Here is a 23,852-nt window from a genome sequence, read left to right on the forward strand (position 1 = left end):
AGTCATATGACTTTCTGAATCATATATATTCACAGAAAATCATATATATTCACAGGAAGTCACTCAAAGCAAGTCATACAACGTATCAAGGAGTCATAAAAAGTATTTTCGTCACTAAAAAATTAGGAAAAGAAAAAAACTGGGCAGCATTAAATGCCCGTCCCATCTGAATACGCTACATGTCCCGATATTATTGAGCGATGCAATAGTATTATACCACATGCGGTGCACAAAGAATTACTCCATTGTTTATTATATCTGATTGGCTCAAAATAGTGATGTCTTTGAGGTGAGATAGTAGCCAACGAGGTTCATTTGAGAGAGCTCAAGATCGCTAACTTGTCATCCACTAATTCGATCTTGATGACTTGGGACATTTAGACTCCCCATCTGTTCACGTAGCGTCTCATCAGGTTTTCATCACCTAAGAATCCCTCCCATCTCCGAGTTTTCTTAAAGTCAATTTTGATGATAGTACGATAGATAGCAGTGGTAGAGTGAGATTTGTGATACATTGTCCCAGCTTGATGTTTATAATGGCAAGGGGAGATCCACCTTTATGATACTATTGTTTCGAGAGTAGAATTATGGGCAGCCTGGAAAAGCATCATGCATGCGAGGCTAACTTTGGTGGGCCGGATGCACATGCAAGCGAGAGCAGTTGATTTGCATTCACTCTTACATGATACATGGAGGCCAGTAAGAGATTGTGCCCTAATGGACATCAGGCATCTTTATCGCATGGCCAGAAACATCATGGACTAGGTCTCTAGTTTTATTGCCGAGCATTTAGAAAAGCCCCTCTGAACTAATACAGCGATTTTATGGTGTCCTTCTGAAACATTCTTTTTCCCGACCGGTAGTTATATTCATATTAGATTTGAGGGAAAAACAAAAAGCTGAAGCCTAAGGATGCATTTGATTAGCCATTAAAAAAATATATTTTTTTATTTTTTAATTTTAAAAAAATAAAAATCAAAAAATAATATTTGATGATATCATGAAAAATAAAAAATCAAAATTAAAAAATAAAAATAATTACTTTATATGTAAAGCAAAAAAATTTTACTTTCCAAACTTACTTTTTTTTTTATTTTTTTTTATTTTCACACATCAAAAATATCAAACTAAAAAATAAAAAATCCGAATCTTTGTCCTTCGTCGAGCTCTTCACCTCCCGACCTTCTTCTCCCTCCCTTTCGAAATCCTTCTTGCTCGTCGAGCTCTTCGTCTACCGTCTCCAAATGTTACCTTTTGCTTTATAACAACGTAATTATCAAACATATTTTTTATTTTTTTATTTTTACTCAATAATAAAAATTAAAAAAAATAAAAAATATTTTTTTAAAATTCAAAATTAAAACATGTAACCAAACGCAACCTAACAAAATTTTGTGCCTTTGTGAGTGCAGTTGTTGGTACCATCAATCTACTCTACAATTGACATTCAAGAATATGCTTAGAATGTAACATAATTTTTCAAGGATCACACTTAGTAAAAAAAACACTTCAGAAATATCATGTTGTAAAGAAATAAAGCACTAGTTGTACAAGCATATTTTAGTACAGAGTTCACCCATTTAATACATATGCCACGCAGTCCTCGTAAAAGGAAAGCTGCAGGATCGAGGAAAATAACTTCCAATAGCTTAGCTAAACTAGATAAAAAAAAAGCATGGAAAAATCTAAAATCTTGCATTCCAATCAAGTTTATGGAACCTACCGGCAGATGGGGATACCCAAAGCAACAGGAATAGATCATAAGCTTTGATGCAAACGCATAAACACCCCTACCTAACACTATTGAGCCTATAAACACCCGTCCTATCCCTACCGGTAATTTCTTTCCCGAGCACTGCTAAGGTAGGAAACCACCACCGGACATATTACCGGGCCCTTGCGTGGGCATCTTCCCTTGAGTCAAGATTTGAGACCTGCTGTGGCCGGGGACGAATGTCTGACCCATTCCCGATCCGACCATCTGCTGCTGAGGCTGACCCATTCCCGAACCGACCATCTGCTGCGGCGGCTGGCCCATTCCAGAGCCGACCATCTGCTGCTGCGGCGGCTGTGGCTGCTGTTGTAGTTGCTGCGCTTGCAGATGCTGATGTGAATGTGCCTGTTGTTGAAGCTGCTGCTGCTGTTGAAGCTGCTGCTGTTGCTGTTGCAGCTGCTGCTGCTGCTGCTGTTGCAACTGCTGCTGCTGGAGATGCTGATGTGCTTGTGGCTGAAGTTGCTGCTGTTGCAGCATTAGCTGCTGCTGCTGACTAGACACCTGTGGTTTGAACACAACCATATCCTGGATCAAGGAAAGTCTGGATTAGTGGCAAAAATAACACAACCCAAATTGAAATAACCCCCATTGACTCAGGTAACATACCCCAGGAAACAGCATTCCGATCAAGCGGCCAGCTTTGTCTGAGACTGACAGAAGCAAGGTTTGTGAAGGCAGCTGGATGACCGCACACTGAAATAATATTTACACTGTATCAAGCATTGCTCATACCACACTTACCTAATTGCTGCTTAAACGTAACTGAATTCAGACCATGGTAAAAGGATTCGACGAATTATTAAGGTAACAAATATCATTAAATTACCAGAGGCCATGTAAATGTCAGACAGATCATAGTTTACTTGGAACAAACATCGCAGTTGGATTACAAATTTATCACATATATTTAAGAAGAATTACTGGAGTTGTAGACCCTAAGATCAATTTCTATTATCCCAATTAGCATGCTGTTCATATTTCATAGTCAAAAAAACTTATTAGCTTATGAAATTTAACTAAAATTTGTGAAAATAGTGAGACCTGTTTTTACTGCACCTGATGGAGGTTAGGTATCCATTCTTCTCATTGATATCGATCACTGAATGACATGAAACAAAAAACTGACAGGTAAGTTCTGAAACTCTACTATCTGGCTTTGATGGTTTGAATGAACCATGAAGCAACAGGCTCTTTTTCTTTACAGCATAGCTTGGTAAAAGACAAAAATGCCTAGTTAATCCTCGATGGTAATTTGAATTCTTATATGTAGCATCATTGACTTTCTTATCAATATTTTACAGCCTAAAATTACCAGAAATTAGAACTTAGGCATGACAGAAATCACCATAAATATTCTAATTAGCTCATTAAAGGTGTCCAAGAAAAAAAATAGATGCAAAAACCTTGTAGACTAAATCCAATAAAACCAAAAGAAGAATAAGAATAAGCACCATGGATGAGATGACTCACAAGCTTTTTCTCTTGTAGTTGTCCAAGGAATCCATGCTGATTTAGCGTCCGAAATACCAGAAAGTCTGCTTTGCCAACATATTGCCTGAATTGAACAAGAAATGAAATATTACAGTCTGTTTAACATGCATGCAGAAAGATGAACAATCCACATGTCATTATGGATAATAAAACACAGATAGATGGTCTAGGCATGACTTGTTATTCATATGCTCTTGGGCTATGAGACGAACAATTTGCATTGTTAGTGGCCAATCAGCTGCAAGCCTGAAATTATAACAAAGCAGATCACCAGCAACATGTTATAGTGTAGATCATTCGCAGCATATAATAATAATTGTACAAATTTTGAAAAGTAAAAGCACTGGGTAGTTTTTTCTGTCAGAAGAAAGGTTGTGTCTTCCCATTAGACAGAACAGGGAAACAATCTGTAGTAGTCTAATTTTTCCTCAAGATAAGATGACACCATTTTCCCCTTTCCCTTAAAGAAAGATATACCATTTTCCTTATGGAGACAATTAAAAGAAGACAGCTCAAGAAGACACAATAAGCTTACGTTTCTGATGCTGATGCACTCCTGTAACCCTGTCAAACAAACAGATTTTTTTCATAGTTATGATTCAGTTTATTGAATATATAAAGTTCGTATATTTTGCAAGAGAGAGAAAAGTCAGAATTTGATATGGGCATGATGGATAATGTTAACAGATGGCATTTTATTTCTACAAAGGAATCAAATGGTTACAGGTAGTAAGATATCATTTTCTAAACTTTTTCTCGAGGCCTTTTTTTTTTTTTTTTTTAAAGAGATTAAAGACACATAATTAGATGGGAAAAGAACAATAATTCCAAAATAAATCTTCCAACAAATTAAGTATCAAGACTTCAAGAATCCTGAGTTACAGAAGTCAGAGTGTTGTATAAACAATGCTGCAAGTTCATAGCATTAATAACGAATGTCTAATAAGGCCCATCCAAACATAAAACTATCATCAATACTGACCAGAAGTCATGAATCAATGTTTGTCATAGCACAGCCACCCAAAGTTCAGAATTGCAATAACCCCTGTATTTCCATCTCCACTATAGTATTTGTGACCCTACAACTCAAAATCACTATCAATATGTATTTTCCATCCAAATATTCATATATGATTTAGTTTTATAATGATTGATATCGCATACTATATTTGTAAAATAGTAGTAAGGAATAATTTTCTAAACTTTTCTGGAGGCCTTTTGTTTAGAGATTAAAGACACATAATTAGATGGGAGAAGACCAATAATTACAAAATAAATCTTCCAACAAATTAAGTATCAAGACTTCAAGAATCCTGAGTTATAGAAGTCAGAGTGTCGTATAAACAATGCTGCAAGTTCATAGCATTAATAACGAATGTCTAATAAGGTCTATCAAAACATAAAACTGTCATCAATACTGACAAGAAGTCATGAATCAATGTTTATCATAAGCATGGCCACCCAAAGTTCAGAATTGCAAAACCCCTGCATTTCCATCTCCACTATGGTATTTGTGACCCTACAACTCGAAATCAATCAATATGTATTTTCCATTCAAATATTCATATATGATTTAGTTTTATAAATATGATGGATGGATGGATGGACATGAATCAATGTTTATCATAAGCATGGCCACCCAAAGTTCGGTCCACAATAGTATTTGTGACCCTACAACTCGAAATCACTATCAATATCTATTTTCCATTCAAATATTCATATATGATTTAGTTTTCATTATGATTGATATCACAGTCTGTGTGTGTGTGTGTAGATGGATGGATGGATGGATAACTGGATGGATAGATGGAAGGATGGATGGATGGATGAGTCAACACTCATGATTAAGAAAAAGAAAATAGCGGAAGGGGAGGAAACTGGTCCTACCTCTGGCATGATTTCCTCTTCCAAAAGGAGACCTGGGCATCATCTACACCAAACCCAAAAGTTATACCCAAATTGCTAAAACCCAACAGTTGCTAAATCTTAAAAGGTATTTTTCTGGAATCAGCCAAAAGGCTAAATTGGTGGTGCCAGAACGATATGCTTTTTAAGTATACAAAGTAGATTACATCCAAACTTCTTCTCTAATAGCAAGATTTTTTCTTCTAGAATCAGTCTCAAAAGTAACGCATATAAATTTCTGTGTTCTGATTAAACGTGAGGAATTTATATTTGAAAGGGAGATCTTAAAAAAAGAATATATTTAGTAACCTGTAGGACCTATTGCTTGAGATAATGAAACAAAGTTAACAAGCTAAAAGGATCCATCTATAGACTTGAGCAATCCCGTGGGTGATTTAGTATGTCATTAATATAATTATGCAACATAATATTTTTACCTTTGCAATACGATATATTAGGACATACAATCCTAGCTGTTACATTACAATTACTGGAAGTGGAAGTGATCAAGATGGTAAGAGACAGAAAGGACTAATGTAAGTAATTTTGCAAAGGATCTTGGAGCTGAAGAACACATTCCAATTTCCAAGGGATCAGTTTGTCTCAAAGGAGAATATATATTAATAATCCTCTAGAATCCTATGGATCAGTTTGTCTCAAATGAGAATATATGCCGATAATCCTCTAGATGATCCAGAACACTATGTTCTGAACCCATGCCGCACAATAAAATCACATGCAAACAAGCATAACACGGTGACACATAATGAAATATACTTTTCTTTCCAAAGAATGAAAAACAATTTGGAGGTTCTTGAAGTACGTCATATTTATAAGCTAGCATTGAGATTATCTTTGTGTGTTTAGCCATTGGTAGCACAAATTTTTCAAGTTAATTGATGCATGAAAGAAAAAAATTTGGGTTTCCGAACTCAAAAAATTGTCAATACTTTGTTTTTACCATCACAGCAGGGAAACAGCTGAATTCAAAGGAAAATGCAAGCCGAACACACCATGGTGATAAATTATATAATATTCTTTATGGGACAGAAAAAAGGCACATCATGATACAGATAAAGATGCGGCATACCAAAACAATGCCTAATAAATGCTGTGGGAAAAACAAGGATACATAATTTTTTTAATTTCAAAGCTTCTACAGGAAAATCAGCAAGGATGATCACTCGTGAATAAAAGCATGAGAATTTTTTACTGGAGATCTTCCCCATTAACAGGGAGTCCTTAAGATATAGAGAGAGAGCTACACACATCCATATACAGCTTCAATCATCATTAATCTAATCCAACTGATAAGAGAAATTTGAACATTAGAAAGACCAATTTAATAAAACATATACAACTTACTTCAAGTTTACAAATGAATACTGGTTGTCCTTGCCTCTGTCCCGACAAAGCTCCCTAAAAAGTTAAAATGAGGACACCATCATAAACTTTTCAACAAACCATAGCAAATTAGTGACATATGGTCATATAAATTTTGGATACAAGCAATGGTGAAAATGGCAGATTTTTATTTATGTATAAAGTGAGGCCTCATGCAAGCATTATGAGTATGAAACAATGACTAAATATTATGCTGGCAGGAAATTTTACAAAAAGGAATGGAGAATTGTGTATTGGTTATATCCATGAGAACTTTTAAAAAGCCCCACTCAGACAAGTAATGCACATTGCATAATTTACAGAATGCATTACTTAATTAGATGTATCAATTTACTTTTAAATTCTATTAAAGAATATATGCACATTATCATATTTCAGCCCGCAACATACTCACTTATGAGAACCTTTGGTTCTCATGATGTACTACTGTGTCCAAGTTTAAAAGAATTCATTTTTCTGCACAAGAAAAGAAATAAAAAAATGGACTACATGAGCCATCAGCTATTAAGCAAATTCCAAAAATCTTCAAGAACATGCCATGCCTAATATCTTAAATCGTCTGATTAAAAATGATTGTTTTATCATTCTTGTACAATATAAATTGATAGGATACACTTCATACATAGTATACTTCTTGATGATTTCTACAGTCAATGATTTAGCAGGAAGACAGAAGCAGCAAAATTACCTCCCAAATTTTGACGTACTTGGATGGAGCTTGTTGAACATTAGAAGCATGTTGTGACACAGGCATGCTCATTGTAGAATTATTGGACACCCCAAGAGAATGTAAACCTGCTTGCTGAGACATTCCTGGTGTAGGAATCATTGTCCCAGGACCAGAAGATATACTGGTGGGCCCAAGATTGTTCATTATGTTCTGGTTCATGCCAATCCCACCTTGCCCAATTTGCGCACTTGATGCTAGACTACCTTGTCCCACACCAGGTACCGAAGTGCCCATTCCAATGTTGCCTTGTAGATTAGCCAAAGCAGGTGAAATACCAATATTTGAATTTCCTGACATATTGGATGTGGCAGATGCAAATGAACCAAGGGCTGAATTTTGTGCAACTTGTGCAGTAGCCATCAATGGCCCTGATCCAGCTACTGATGTAATCCCTGACATTGCAGATGATGCCATGCCGCTAGATATCATATTTGACATATGCATTGCCATAGGTGTCGCACCCATTGTTTGAAGTCCTATAGAACTTGCCCCTGCTATAGAGGCAGAGGTCATCATTTGGCGGTGTTGAGAAAGATTGTTTAAAATGCTAACATTTGCCGGAGTTGGGCCAACAGGACGTAGTGACTGTGAAATAGGATTTACTAAAGGTTTAATTTCCTGCACACCATCATTATTTGCACCCATCTCCTGTGAAGTGGGAGATGGGGCAGAATTTTGCAAGTTTGCCACTCCCTGTGTGGCAACAGTAGAAATTGATGGCATATGGGGAAAGGCAGGTCCAGATACCATAGAGGGCACGGTAGTTGGCTCCTGAAAATTGGAAAACGATAACATTGTTAGAGACGATACAAGTGACAAACATCAAATCAAACAAAATATTTTATAATTCAACTTTGAAACTGTTTGCAACTCCTACCATTTTAACAGTTGCAGTTGGGACATTTCCAACAGTTACTGGTGGGCGATTGATCATCGATCCATTCACTGACCAAGTAAACAAAATATTGTAAGTGTTCTACTGAAAGAAAAAAAAAAAACTGATATACAAACCAATATTGCGGCAAGCACAGATATGATCACCAAAATGCACAGAAGAAAAAAAAATATCCAGGCATTGTTACAACTTACAACTACATACTGTATTTCATAAGTTAAGGTGTGTGTAGGTGGAACATGATTAATGCATAATTAACCATGTTCCTAGGTAAGATACTAGAAAATATTCAAAAAAAAAACTGATACGGTAACACCAACAAGCATTGAAGCCAGCACATATATGATCACCAAAATGTATAGAAAAACCATTATCCAAAAATCATTATAACTAATATATGGAATTTCATAACTTCAGGTGCCTGTGAGTGGAAGATGGTCAAGGCATAATTAACCATGTTCCCAGGATTGAGTACTTCAACAGCACACGTCTTCCAGTTTTGGAACTCTCCAAGGCATAAACCAGTTGAGTATTTAACAAACAGATTTAATCATAAGATGCAATTAAGACTTGCTTAAGCAAGCATGTTCTAAGTCTAACTGATCAGAGCAGAATAATATTTCACTACAACTATACTTTCTATAATATTTTGATATGTTTACATTTTCTTCAAGTTTCCATGTTCCTTCTAAACTTCGTCATTTTATAACTTAAATTCCTAAAATCATGACATTGTAGATGGCAGCTTATGAATCAGGTAACCAAGGTTTACCTCTCTATGGCCAACAAGTTAATTTATGCAAAATCTCAGAACAAGTCAATCAATGTGAGCTAGTAATATACCGATTGCTGGAACAATAATAGTCACCTTCTAAAATCCACAGTTTGGTTTCCAAGGACACCTGCTTTTTAAGTTGTGGTCAGTATGTAGGGAAATATCTTTTCAGAGTGCACTAATACATTGGTTGAGATTATATTAACAAAACATCTAGCTGATGCTCAAGTTTTCATCAAAAAATGGCAACTTATATGTGGATCTTTCATGTAAACAAATTATTCTTAAAGAGCACTTGGACTGTTACACTTAAAGAACCCATCATATCTAACCTGCAACTATGGAAAAGTAGAGGGTATGCACATTATCTAATCTTGCAACTCTAATATTTCAGCTAAATGCTCGAAAGGCAACATGCACCTTATTACTTATTAAACATTCTCCAAGAGCAATCAGATTGTGAATTGACTAACAGCCTCCTTAGGAACTTGATTAAAATTTTCAATATCACTCGCAAACATAACGTGTGATGTAAGACCCAAGATGGTTGTCAGATGCTACGTATGTCAAAAAGGGACACAGGTAATTAGTTACCAACAAGGTCAAAGCTCATATAGGATGTCATACAATATTACTGTCCTACATTTTGATGCATATGATAATAAAATAATGCTAGGATAACAGGGTTGTGCATTGAGGAGCTAGGATCAAATGAATTAACTAATGTTTCTATACAAGACTCCTTATTGTAATATGAAAACCAATGACTATGATACATACAGCAATGATAGAGCATCAATATATATCTAATTACCTTAGATATTTGTATATAGTTAATACTTTCACCTGACCAGGTCTGAGTCCCAACCTAGAGGTAGATCACATTCAATAGCTTGAACTTTTGTTTTGGAACCGTAATCTTCAAATTTCACCTGACCAGGCCTGAGTCCCAACCTAGCTGAGCTATTATAATCTACCTCCAGATATGTTTTTTTTATATGTTTATAAAATAATACACACAGACCAGCATCTGGCAGACTAGCATGAGGCATGTGTGCAAGCCCAGGTACCAACCAATCTCCTTGATGCTAAATTATACCAGGTTGTATCAAACCATGCTGGTTCCAAATGACTAGGCATAGCATGATATTGAGCAGTACAATAGCAAAAGACCTCTGAGGTCTTTTTTCTTTATTTCTTCCATTATTTCACAAGCAATGGAGATGGGTATCCCATTCTTGGCTTCAAAGAGAAGCAAATTTGTGGAGATTATACTATTTAACTAACAAATAGAATAAAAAAGGCATGACCCTTATAACTATATAATAATCTTATACCATAATCTCGTTACTGGGTACTGCATCGGTTGATATAGACATTCAGCATTATGGTATGCTAATGCCTTGTTGTGAAGCAGCACTGACATGGTACTAGCTGCATATGAATCTTTGGGGTCATGGCAGCGCACGCCAAGTGTGATAGTAATTAGCATAGCACAGCATGTTGCATGCCAAGCCAATACCAAGCCAGCAGATTCGCAATAGCTCAATCCATGCTACAAATACAGAATAATTGTAGTAGCTATAGTACAACTTTAGTACCCATAATAGTATAACTAAAGAATTAGTTTGGTACAATCAAGAATCACCGACTCGGAACCAGGCACCATGCCGGCCGGCCGGCCGGCGATACGAGTCGGTACGCTCTCGTGCTGGACTATATGGGCCTGAACTGGAAATGAGGGACGAATCAGGAAAGAAAAGCTGGAGAGAGGAGGGAATGAGGCGGGGGAAGAGACGGGAGGCCGGCGCCACCAAAGGACCACCGAGGCCTCCTGGGCTCTACGGTCTTCCATAAGAAAAATTGAGAAGAGAGAGAGATAGAAAAAGAGAGGGAGGGGAGAGGAGGGAGGGGAAGGCTGTGGGGAGGCCGCCGGATTTCGAAACAAGGACGAAGCCCCTGTTTCATTGAATTTTATAAAAAAATCCGACGCACAGTGAAGCCGACAATGGATTTGTCGGGCCGTTGTAGCCGTTGGGCGACCCAAAACCCCCTTACGGCTGTCGCGATTTCGAAACAAAGGCGAAGCCCCTGTTTCATTGAATTTTTAAAAAGAATCCGACGCACAATGAAGCCGACAATGGATTTGTTGGATTTTTTTAAAAAAATCCTACAAAACAGGGACTTCGCCCTTGTTTCGAACCTGTGACAGCCGCAGGGGATTTTGGGCCACCCGACGGCCACTTGACGGCCCCCCCACCACCTTCCCCTCCGCTCCCCACTCTCATATCTCTATCTCTCTCTCTCTCTTCTCAGTTTCTCACTCTCTCATAGAGCACTACGGAGATACAGAGTCTTTGCGGCCCTCCGATGGCCTCGATGGGCCACCATCGGTCACCACCGGCTTTCCCCTCTCCTCTCTTTCTTCCTCACTTCGTTTTCGTCGGAGTTTCAAATCGGACGTCCAAACTAGACCAGCTAGCCATCGATACGGTTCAACAAACCATAGGTACAATCAAGGTTTTCTGTACCGGTACCGGTGGCCGGATCGGCCGGCCGGCGGTACGATACGGCACGCCTCCGTTCCGTTCCGAACCGAGGCGAACCGACGAAGGAAATCGGGAAAGATAAAAAGAGAAAGAGAGAGAAATAGAGAGAGAGAGAGAGGGAAGGAGAAAGAAAAAGAGGGAGGGGAATCCGCCGGAGGCCCTCCGGTGGACAGCCGTGGCCGTCGGGCGGCGGAACGGCCTCCCGCGGCTCCGCGCAGGGAACAGGGCCGATCCGCCCCTGTTTCTCGGATTTTTTTTTTTTAAAAAGCTTTTTCAAAATGAAGTCGGCAAGTGGTTTGCCGACTTAATTAAGTGAAGTCGGCAAACCACTTGCCGACTTCGTTTTGAAAAAGCTTTTTAAAAAAAAAATCTGAGAAACAGGGGCGATCCGCCCCTGTTCCCCGCGCGGAGCCACGGGAGGCCGTTCCGCTGCCCGACGGCCACGGCTGCCCGCCGGAGGGCCTCCGACGGCCCCTCCGGCGGATCCCCTTCCTTCTTTTTCTTCCTTCCTCCCTCTCTCTCTCTATTTCTCTCTCTTCGTCTCTTTTTCTTCCCGACAACGGCATGTACCGTTTTGCATGCCAGAACCGTCTCGATTCCCCACCGGGATGGTTCGGCACGCCCCGTACCGGACGGTTCGGCTCGGTATGGCAAACCCTGGGTACAATTATAATATACCTATACTAAAACTACAATAAAACTAGTACAACTAGAATATAACTAAAGATTACTTTTCATTATATGTGTTTTCTGCAATGATTAGTATGTATTCTAATCATTCAATGTGATCTTTTTTTTGTGCAACACATTAGTAAGATTTGAAACTCTACCATAGTACCCTAAATAACACATTGCACAATTATCATCACACATATATGCCTTGCTTTTTAGTTATAGAACAAAATTTGTTGGTTCTATTCCTTGTTCTTTTCTTTTTTGCATATAACAAAATCTTGGAGCATTAAAAGAAATTTGGATTAGTTTAAGTTAAAAAAACAAAAAAATAAAAACAAAAATTTCATATCCCATCTTGCCCATGTGTGCCCATGAATGTGACTACATGCCCCCAATGGCAACTGCATACAAAACACTAGCATGGCATAGCACAAGGCACATGTTCAGTCAACACCATGCCAACATGTCACCAATATACAGCACTTTCTTGTTCATGCATATCTTAGCACTAATGGCTGTACATGTTTGCAGTAACCTTGAGGTTGGGCTCAAAAGTACCATGGATTGTATTTTCATCAGTTTGCTAGCATGACTCAATACTTGCACTGTTTTCATAGAATTCAGGATTTTGTCGCATTACATTCTAAAGCCAGATTCCTTTTATGGCATAAACCTAGATAATGCTTGCTTTTTTATGTATAAATCTAACTTGAAGTTGCATCACAATATAAGGTAGGGTGCTTTCATCCTCACACATGATCACAAAACATCAGGAAAGTAGAACCCTTCTCTTATACCTGTAGGTGAAATACCGCATCACTGTTTTCTTTTATCTAAAAAGAAAGCATATATATCTAGACCCTCCATCAAATAAACCCATCACCTTTGAACATCAAATTGTGATATGTAGGACAGCAACAGTGCAAACTACTCATGAACAAGCTAGTTATAGATGACCTGTTGAGCTATAGAAAGTGGCCTTTTTGGTTCATACCACCGTACTTCAACTTTCCTCCTCCCAGTTCAGGCCAATTTCAATTTTATATCCATGACCATATAGAGAAAACAGAGAACATAAACAACATGCTTGTTGCACCTACTGAATTGCAAATTTATGTATCATTATTTGCCATCCATTTGTATACACGATCTGCTATTCTGAATCTTATCATATCCCTTCCTGCAACTTCTATTCATGTTATTCAGATCTTCTGGTCCACCTCTCTTGGAACCAAACAACAGACCCAGTTGATAAAGCAACCTGGATCTGTGAATATGCCCACACCATGTTGGCAAATACCACATCTTTTTAATTGATGCAGCTCCCATGCTGCTTCTAATGTATTTATTTTGTTCCTATATCATTTCAACACCATTCCTTGGCCTTCCCTTCCCTGCTAGGTTATTTTTACTTGCTTATATGACATATTTAAGAAAATGAAACCATAATCTAACTTAATAGTCCATGTGCTGACATTGTCTCACATCGGAAGTTAGAATGTATGGACTGGCTGCAAGAGCAGATAACCCAACATGATCATATTTTTATCTCTGTACGGTAAAGCCAATAGGTTCAAGAAAATGCTTTTTTCTTTTTTTTTTTCTTTTTTTTGGTTGGAAGAGAATTTCTTCATTTATTCTAACTGAATGAATATGAACCATCAAATAGTTGATAATGACCTGTGGGGTTATTAGTTGAAGGTCCTGGAATAGGAGCAGCAGAAGCCCCATCCAACTTTACAACACCCTGATTGGAGCTTAAACTTCCAAGTAAAGGGCGGCTTAGCGCGGCACGAGCTTCCATAAAATTCTCCGAGAGCAAAACGAGGAACTGAGGATTTTTAACATGATCCACAGCTGGATCAACAGCTCGAGGATTGCGTTTTCCCTAGAACAAAAGGAATCGTATTATGAGTGATAGACGACCATCATTAACAGCTGAGAACATTTATGATAAAAGCAGTAGAATGTGCATAAGCAGTAAGCTGGGTGGCAAAAAAGGATATACAAGAAGAAAAAGTAAATTGTAAACAAGAAAAATAAATTCCTAAGAAAGAGGATGATATCTAATTTTAACCAAAGAAATAGTCAGAAAAATTGACACCATCAACCACATACATGCTGTCAAATAGTCAACTAACATTCTAACAGAATGACACATTTCATTTGCATATATAATTATTTATATAAATTGACTTGGAAAAAAACATAGAAGTGCTCCCTGATCTTCATTGAAGGTTGTCAAAATAATTAAATAATTCCTAAACACCCTCCGATCATCAAATGCATAAATGGACTTCTCAACGGTTGAGCTATGAGATGAAGATTTCATATAGGACTTATGCAAGAATTTATTTACTAATATATTTACATCATAAAGATAAAAATAATAAACTACTTATAGATTTGCTCAACTTGCTTGAAGTTAATTTTCAATCATATTGTATAACTTTAATAAAAGAAGCAAATACTGAAGAAGGTGAAGAAATAGGAATAGGATAAAAATTTGAAGAAAGATAAAGAGGTTGAATTCACAAGAAAATCTTTTTCATTCAAAAAGCAGTTATTGCAATACAATTTTCAAGATAACAATAAATTAAAAAAAAAAAAAAAAAAGATTGATGTAGCCCTAATGGCAGAGTTACAAGATCTAATTACACAAGGAGATAAACAGGAGAAGAATAAGAAGAAAGATCAATAGGTGGAATGAATAAATGAGAAAATCTCTCTTCATTCAAAAGTCACTCATTACAATGCAATTTTCGGATCTCCCTTAGCTCCATATAAGAAGATATAACAACAACTTCAATCCAAAACCTTCTTAACTTACCAAACCAAGATATTTTTGGCATAGATCTCCACTAAAATAGAACTCCAAGTCAATTAGAACATTGTCTTCCCAATCAAAGGGATTTTCTAGCCAATTAAAGTTCAAAGTCCTGATTTTGTTGAATTCAAAACCATTGGCTTATTGTATAATGTGTGGTTCCATCCCAGCGCATTTTAACCGTGCTAGTGCTTAACATGCTTAGCAAGCATGGGCACCACAACATGTCAAACACTGGCAAATAGCAGATCCCATGCTGTGCCACATGCCAGTAAGATACCGAGCTTGATATGTACAATATCATAACAGCGATGCTGACTGGCAGTTCAGTCCGTCATTCTAAAACCACCAAAGATTCCCTAAATATTCTGCTAATTTCAATCCTTCAATAAATTAAATGAACACAATCAATGCTCACAAGATGTATAATAGCCATCCATCATATTGAAAATAAATAAGATGGCACATTAAACATCACCGTCTTGATTGTTAGCTCGACAATTAGATCTTGCATTGAATTATCATACAAGATACAGATATTCTGGACCTTCTACATCTCAATAGTTTCAACAAGTACTTTCACAAATCAATGTCAGATCTTCTATGAGTTATTCATCTGCCATCTTCGATTCTTATACCACAAATTTGCACCAAACTGAACAATTAAACTTTGGGTCCATCAATCGTGTGATTCTTATCATGATAACCGGCTAGTAGAGCCTGAATGATTGGATCTTTGGTTCTCCAACTTGCTATAGAAATCAGTAGTTAGATCTATAAGAAGCAAACCTTCAGATGCCACATCTTTTGCTCTCATACCATTAATTATTACCTGTAGACAAGCTTCTTCCAAAATGCCCAAGCTAGGAAGAAAGTTTACATGAAGGTGCGGGACTAGCAAAGATCTTTTCTTCTAAAGCATGAATTTGTCAACCTTGCTGAATTATAGTATGTCTTCAAATGGCCTTTTAAAGGTTCTCAACTATCACAGTCTCTCCTAGTGTGATGGTTGATGGCATGATCATCCTCCTGGTTTAATGATCAAGGAGAGGCTAGTCAAAGAAGTCAATGTCATTGGTGTCCTGTTGTGCCTATGTCTGGCTAAGACACGAGCTATGAATTGGCTCTCTTACATCTCTCAATGCACCCATGACATCGATTAAGGTTGCCTCACTACAACCTCAATATTAAATCAAGGTCAATGCGACTGTTCTGTTCATACTGGTCCCCAAAGCTGATGTACGAAATACTACTATTCAGCATACATCATGTAATTTTAACTGGAGGATATAAGACAATGAAACTTGGAAAAAGGAAGAGCACAATGCTTGAATAATTTAGAAAGTTAATAGAATATACACAAGTTCATATGTGGACAAGTGCATACACGTATACAAGCCAACACCACCACCAAATGATTAATGTCGAACTACCTTCTTTTATTCCCCACTCAAAGAAGGTAGTGTATTCATGTCATTTAACCAAGAACCTAATACACCCAAAAATGTCTATCAAATAGGCAAATTATGGTACATAATGCTCAACTAAATTACAAGAATACCTTTATATTTTTCAAGTTATTGGATAGAAATCAAGGGTATCTCAGGTCATTTGCTTGAGTAAAACCCCCTTTCCACCTTGTTCTTTTATACATATACATGTGTGTGCATAGATGTCTGCATGTTTGTATATACAGAAAGCTAGTATCATGCATAATAATAGAGGAAAGAAGGCAAATAAGTGGTTAAGAATAGAATGATAACAGTACCGCATTATATATTGATCTCAGTTTTGGAAGCTGTTTAGGAGAAATTACTGACAATGACACACAGCACTGCATGCAAAAGAATGTTATAGATCAACAAGCAAGAACAGCAAAAAAAATTAATGTTTAACATAAGTGAAGTAAAAAGTAATATAAATGATAAAATCTGAGCAATACCTGTCCAAATGATTTTGCAACAGTCTCTGCATCAGCAAGGCCTGCTTCTGTCTGTGCTTCGGCATTCTCGGGGTGCTCTAAACTCATAGCAGGACGATATACTGGCGTTGGCAGAGGATAGGGGTTGCTAGCAGCAACAAGGATGCAATGTTTTTGTGCTTCAAGATTTTGATGACTCTGGCTGACATTTGGAGTAAATGGGAACATCTGACAAAGGATATGCAAAAAATGATGTAAATATGAACAGTCTAGAAAACAAGTTCAGATCAAAAGATAATAACTTCAAATAAATCCCTTTCAAAGCAAAGGAGAGCATCCACCTTAAAACAAATACAAAACTAGCTAAGCGACCTCCTATAAAGCAATATATCCAACATTTTACATAAAAAGTAAAAAATCACAAATTCAAACACAAGTAATGTGTAACCATGTGCTTATCATATCAAACTAGCTAACCGATCCATAATACATTAAGAAACAGAAAACTGCATGCTAAGTTTTAACAGAAAGAACAAACAGCTTATTGGTACTTAGCATTTTACATAAAACAGCACTTAGCATCCTAAGGTCGGCACATGTTTATTGTATGTATAATAGTGATAAACAAGAGAAAATCAAGCCAAATGCACAGAAGACACATGGTGATAAGTTAAAGATGAGTATAAGTGAGGTAGCTTAGCTAATGGACATGAATTTTCTATTTTTTCACACTAACATGCCATTGGCATATACTCTTATATAAAGTTTAAAATGAAAATTCTGGTGGCAATTATGGCAGAAAAATCGACAGATCCAAGATTCTAATACTTTCTTTTGATATGGTCTTTACATATTGATAGAATAGATTTAGCAAATAACACGCATCTTGAATACCATCAATGCTTCAGCAAGACCTTCAGCAATCGCAGCTTCACTAAAACCACCACCACTAAATGGTATTCCTGATAACCACTGAAAGAAAACATCCAAATCTTTTGTCCAACCACTATGGTGCACAATGAAAGCTGCAATGCAGAAGACATTATTAAGATCCAAATATGCCAGAAAATGTAGGATATCTTAAGTTAACTCTCAGACTCAAGTGCATGTCACATTTTTAAACTATCATGAGAAAAAGAAGCGAAAAGCAGCTAGTTACACATGTGGACCTACAATTTTTTAAACTTCAATAAATTTCAGCAAATAAGAAGCGTAGAGAAAATAGTGTCAATTGGCAAAAATTGCACACATGCATGAAACTTTTTAAATTTAAAAATTGAAATGCTTGCTTTCCCCATGTAGAGAAATTCCTTGTCGCTTAACCAGCAACCTATGTGAATGGTGTAACGACAACCTGTTATCCATATTTTGAAGCATAACTACCCAATTGAAATATCAAAATTTTATGGCATAATGCTAAATGCAATTCCCTATATATAGGTACTTTTTTGTCTATCACGTTAGGCTGAGGCAAGGTTAATGTTATTGAAGAAAAAAGTTCTTCATGAGTGATCCTGAACCATGCATCCTATGCCTTGCATGCAAGTCATTCAAGAGAGGAAAATATTTAATGGAAGGCCATGATCCCATCTATCAAGCTTGTCTAGTAGATTTGATATATATACTCCGCATTTAATATTGCGCAATTCTTTCTATTCACTGGTCATTTTAGAGTGATTATGGAAGAATGTAATTGCTGTAAGAAGAATGCACGTGGAGAAGGGAAAAGCAGCAGCACCACCAAGAGTCTATTTAAGAGATAACCAGGAAAACAAATAAATGGAGATGCAGAGACCCAGATAAAGAAATTTGATTTGTAGTAGCACAGGTAGAGAAGAAATATAGATATAAGTAAACAATGTGGAGCCTCATGCAATGATAGGGAAATAAGCAGAGATGCTTAGTCCCATCGCATAGGGCATTCATGGTGGAGACGGACTCAGAGTGTAGAGATGCCCCCCGAAAAGAAAAGAAAATCATGATGCAGTTCTCGGACTTGGAGTGGGCCCACCATGTATTTCACCTGGGAATGGAGCCATACACTAGAGTTTGCATTATACATAGAGAAGATAGTAGACATCTCTTGTATGTCTTCTGTTGATAAAACAATGCAAGTGTATCAGCATTCTCAAAACCCAAGTTATGACAGACATCAAGACTTGGGTCCACATAGGACAAAAAATATAAAAGTTCCGGTTCTTACTTGCAAAACTGGCTAGACAAGGCAACATTAGAGGGAGTAATATCACCAAAAACAGAGCAATGGAATGGGTGGTATCAAGGGTTAAGCGATTGATTTGCACTTCAAGCACCTAATTGGTGCCAATATACCTAATTAGTTATAGAAAGGAGATTAAATGCAGATTTACAGAAGGAAAATGATCATGGCATGTGAGAGATAATTTGATTTTAACAACAAAGTTATCATGAGGCTCAGTACTTTGTACCAATAACAGGCACGAGACAAATTAGTCTTCAAGCTTTTGAGGGATTTATTAGGAAATTACAGTATACTGACAATAATGTGGCCCTCATAGGTTATTTCTACATAGTATCCAACTATCCATAATATAGCCTTATATCATGGTGTTTCAACAGACAGCTATGATATGCAGCAGTCATGCTGAAATGGCTAACACATATATGAAAGATTTATAGAAATATATTTTTCGTATTGTGCTTTCCTCATCATTCTTAAAATTGAAGTCAACTTACAGAATTTTTTAACATGGTCTAGTACATGTCTTTAGTGATATCTCAAAATATTCTTTACGAATTCATGACATAATGCATATACACCTTATTTGATTATTCGAAAACTTTCCTTTTGTTAAATAAAATCTTTCTACATCCAGCTACTATTCCAATGAGGTTTTATTTGTTTTTTTTGGGTGAATGTTGTCATGTCAACCCTTGTCAAAGAACATTTTCTAGATTTTCTTGGAATATATACAGTTAGTCAAGAGTCCAAGGGAAACATTGTAGTGTCTCATTCACTTGGAGTCTTGCTAACATGCAACTATCTGTAGATATAAATGCAAACATGCATGCATGCTTTGGTACATAGACGCATAAATACGTGCATGGATGAATACAGACACACACAGAGGCAATAGTTAGACACAGATGGAAAGGTACTCTGCACACACTGCCAACTTCAATGATGCTGCTGAAAGGTGATAATGTAACATGTCATATGTGATCCACAAAGTGAAAAGTTTTTGAAACCCCTTGCCTATGCATCAAGTAGCCCCAAAATCAAATCACTGGATCATGCAATTAAAACTGCAAATTCTGGAACTCCAGATACATAGGCAAGGGGTCCCCAAAATAGCAACATAAGAGATATGTTTGCACGTATACCACAAAATAAGACAAGTCATTTGGATGCTGCCCATTTTGGAGGCCTCTAGCTCGTATAAATACCAATGGCAAAGTCATAAATGTGAGAGAACCCAGGTTGTGGAGGGCAGTCTGTTTTTTCTAATGTTTACGAATGTAATGCACAAAAGTTAAAAAGCTATTCACTAGCATTAATTAGCTGAAAAGATATTATGAGACAACAAAATAACCAAGTGAGTTCCAGACAACATCAACAAACATTATTATGTAATATATAAATTATAATTCTAAAAAAATGAAGGTATCAATATAATGGCCATAAGCATTCAGATGTGTACTAGGATCCAAACTATAGTCAAGAAAATTGTTAATACAAGCAAGCACATGAAGCAAGAGCTGACACATACAACTGTGAGGTCCATGAGTATTGAAGACAACCAACGCAAACTCTGGATGTGCCCCAGAAAGCTTCTGTAATTCAGAAAAGGGAAAGATAGAAATTATTAGCTTATTGAAAGATCTTAAAATTAAACTTGAAGAAGTCATAATAGATCTATCCTAGAGATGGTAGGCCATAAAATGATGGTAAGTTCCACATATTCTCACACACATAGCTCAAATCACAGCCAATGCACCTTAACTTAAATGTGTGTGTGTGTGTGTGTGAGTGTGTGTGGTGATTCAAGCCTCATTATTCGTATTTATATAACTATTACCAGAACATCATGAAGTAGGGCTGGAAGTGGGTCGGATGACATCTGACTAGAGTCGAATTTGGATCCAGCTTGAATTAGGTTCAGATATAAAAAATGGTATCCAATCATACTTGGATGCAGATTGAGATGATTGTTTAATATAGACATGGACACAGATTCTAAGGGTTTCTTTTTTTTTATCTTTTTGATTTGCTTCTGATACATAAAATTAGAAAAACAACTACTCAGTTCAATTAAGAGGCAAAGGAAATCTGAAATTGTTAAACATAACCAGGGCCATATTAGTTTTAAGGCATGTTTGGTTGGGGGAGTTGGTCTTTAAAATGGGAATGGGAACAACTCCCCCAGAGGGAATAGGAATGCCCCAATCTCCCAAAGTCCAATCCCTACTTTCCACTGGTATTCAAAGCCCATTCTGATTCCGATTCTAATTCCAGTCAAGAAACAAATGTGTTGGACGATATGCCCACTTTGATTCCCATTCCAATTCCAACTCTGGTTGCAAACTAAACACACCTAGATTACGTTTGGTGCATTGCCAGGCAATCTTGGAAGGTAACGTGGATTGCCTTCCAGATAGATTGCCATCATTAAATTATCAGTAATGTTGGTTACTGTATTTGGTATCCATAGGTAATGTTACAGTAAAATTACTGAAAATTTTGATTGACATGTTTGGTATAACAATTAAATTATCGGTAATGTGAAATCAAATTTTCAAAATACTCCCAATAATTTTGCCCTAGTGCTTTTCTTTTTCTCTAGTGAGAAGTAACGAAAGTGATGTGGATGTGGTGATGGTGCAGAGAAGTAGCGTGTCGAGGGGTGTGGAAAATCGCGGGCATTGGGAGGGTGGAGAGGGGGCAGGCACGTGTGGAGTCGTGGGGATGATGGAGATGGGCATGGAGGAGCCACGGGGGGTGGTGGGGTACAAGAGCAGAGGAACCGCGGACCGGGGGTGCACATGGAGGAGGGTGAGGGGGATGGGGAAGGATTGGGCAATGGATTTTGTGTGTTTTTTTTTTAGAAATAATTTTATCCAAAATTTTTATTGCTACGTTACCAAAGAAGTGATAATATGGATATCTACCCCTCCTCAAGGCAATCTAGATTACTACTCAAAAAATATACCAAACACAATAATCTAGATTGCCACATTAAATTAACAACAATCTGGATAGATTGCCAGCTACCAAACGCAACCTTAGGGTAAAGATTAGCAGGAAAGACCTTAAAAACCAGTCTTGGAAGCAAGATATCTACCTGTCCAGTCAACTCGTTACCATAAAAGCACCTGCACAAGTTCCAAAACATTCAGATCAGTCGCAAGTCTGATCGCCATATCCACCAATTTGAACGTGTACATTGATCAGGGAAAAAAAACATGTGATACCCCATGAAAACGAAAATTCCCTATTGTTGAACAAAGTGTATACGGATAGCTAGAAAAATTTAAAAGAGTATAGCAATTCCTCAGCTTCTAGAATATGAATTCCCCTTCTAATCCTCATCAAAAAACGAAACTACTTTCACCCAGTGCAGGCTGAAACAAAACTAAGCAATCCATGGCGATGAAAGACGTACGATGCCGGTTGAGGTAATCGAATCGGAGGGTGAAAAAAAAAAAAAAGGCGTCATGGCAAAATTTCATGAAAGAAAGCGGTAAACCTGATGATCTTGTCGAGGTAATCGGAGAGTATGGTCTGCCAGTAGGGGCCTAGGGCAGCCGTGCCTTCCACGGCCACGATCAGCTGCTTCTCGGCCATTACTTCGCTTCCCTCTAGTGGCAGAGCGAGGGGGCCGGCATCTAAAAAGAGATCGGAAAGGAAAGAAAGAAAGGTCACGCAGGGACGCGTTCAATTAATTGTGCCCTGAACTTGGTTGGCGCCCACAGTGCCCTCGCGTTTCTTAGAACAGGAAGGGGAAGTTTCGGTAACATTACCCATTGCTGACCGACCGACGTACAGCAGAAGATAGCACGTGTCGTGCGCGAATCGTAAAGTCCATCAAGCATCATTTATGATCATATTCTTTTCGTGGATTTTAAAATCCATCGTGTATCATAGACGAGAAGTGCTGGGTGTAGGTCTGAGCTGTCTCTATGGAATAAACACGTGGCATGTTCATTTGAGTTAGGTCGCTTCCGAACCGGTGGGGGACCACCGGTGAAGGACGGTTTTTGCCTGGGTTGCCTCTTCTCCCCTGTTGTCTTCGCTCCGGCCTTCCATAATTCCATCGGTGCCATACTCTCCGCCAAAGAAGCCAATCGAAGTCATCACAGTGGGCCAGAGAAGACGTCGTGTTCTTCTTCTTATTTTTAACATATGAGTCTCTAATTTAATATATATAATATATATATAAGTAAAAATTGAGAGAAACTAAATTAGTCAATTAGGTTATTCACGTGAACAACACATTATCATCTATAAGCATCATTTAGATCAAAATCAACACACAATATGCCATATATCTAGACTCTTCTGTCTAACAATTCTTAATTCTTTAAGCATTGAATTAAAGCATGGTGTTATTAAAGTCTATTTATGTAATTTAAATAATATTTTTAAAATCAGATATTATTATTCTCTGGCAATAAAAATCTACTCATATATGTAGTTGAGAATATGAATAGACATTAAAAATTTAGATGGATATTATTTTATTATTTATATATAATATTTTTTAAAAAAATAATCTATTATATAATCTAGAATTCGTGCACAACGTTTGGGCTCAAAATTAGTTGTAGAAAGAAATCAAAAATAAGAATGAAATCAAGTACTATGAATCGAGATAAACAATGGTGGGAGAGCACATGAGATTTGACTTGATTCTACTTCGTTTGGTC

The 23,852-nt window shown here is 37.3% G+C and overlaps 1 protein-coding gene across 2 annotated transcripts; it reads right to left on the minus strand.

The window, feature by feature from the left end:
- Positions 1-1,496: 1,496 nt before the first annotated feature.
- On the minus strand, positions 1,497-22,916 carry LOC105046609 (mediator of RNA polymerase II transcription subunit 25). Of its 2 annotated transcripts, none has more exons than XM_010925257.4 (15): positions 22,673-22,916; positions 22,268-22,298; positions 20,696-20,759; positions 17,841-17,971; positions 16,968-17,174; positions 16,794-16,859; positions 13,879-14,086; positions 8,182-8,249; positions 7,263-8,075; positions 6,536-6,589; positions 3,801-3,829; positions 3,443-3,511; positions 3,245-3,329; positions 2,381-2,467; positions 1,497-2,299 (listed from the first exon to the last, which is right to left on the minus strand). In XM_010925257.4, exons 1-15 carry the CDS (start codon positions 22,768-22,770, stop codon positions 1,859-1,861), a joined length of 2,451 nt encoding a protein of 816 aa, XP_010923559.1. In that variant the 5' UTR covers positions 22,771-22,916; the 3' UTR covers positions 1,497-1,858. The 2 variants fall into 2 exon arrangements, with proteins under 2 accessions (XP_010923559.1, XP_010923554.1); XM_010925252.4 differs by having other exon boundaries at positions 22,235-22,298.
- Between the last annotated feature and the right edge of the window lie 936 nt (positions 22,917-23,852).

The sequence above is a fragment of the Elaeis guineensis genome, chromosome 2 (genome assembly GCF_000442705.2).
Source record: "Elaeis guineensis isolate ETL-2024a chromosome 2, EG11, whole genome shotgun sequence".
In the NCBI taxonomy this organism is placed as follows: domain Eukaryota; kingdom Viridiplantae; phylum Streptophyta; class Magnoliopsida; order Arecales; family Arecaceae; genus Elaeis; species Elaeis guineensis.

What these genes read in the sequence shown, in the direction of transcription:
- LOC105046609 (XM_010925252.4), bottom strand. Translation starts at nt 22,770, where the DNA reads ATGGCCGAGAAGCAGCTGATCGTGGCCGTGGAAGGCACGGCTGCCCTA. An exon ending in TTCCAAGACTGGTTTTTAAG is followed by an intron (nt 20,760 to 22,234) that starts GTCTTTCCTGCT and finishes TCTGAATTACAG; the next exon opens with AAGCTTTCTGGGGCACATCC. An exon ending in TGAGATCAATATATAATGCG is followed by an intron (nt 14,087 to 16,793) that starts GTACTGTTATCA and finishes CTTTTGTTCTAG; the next exon opens with GGAAAACGCAATCCTCGAGC.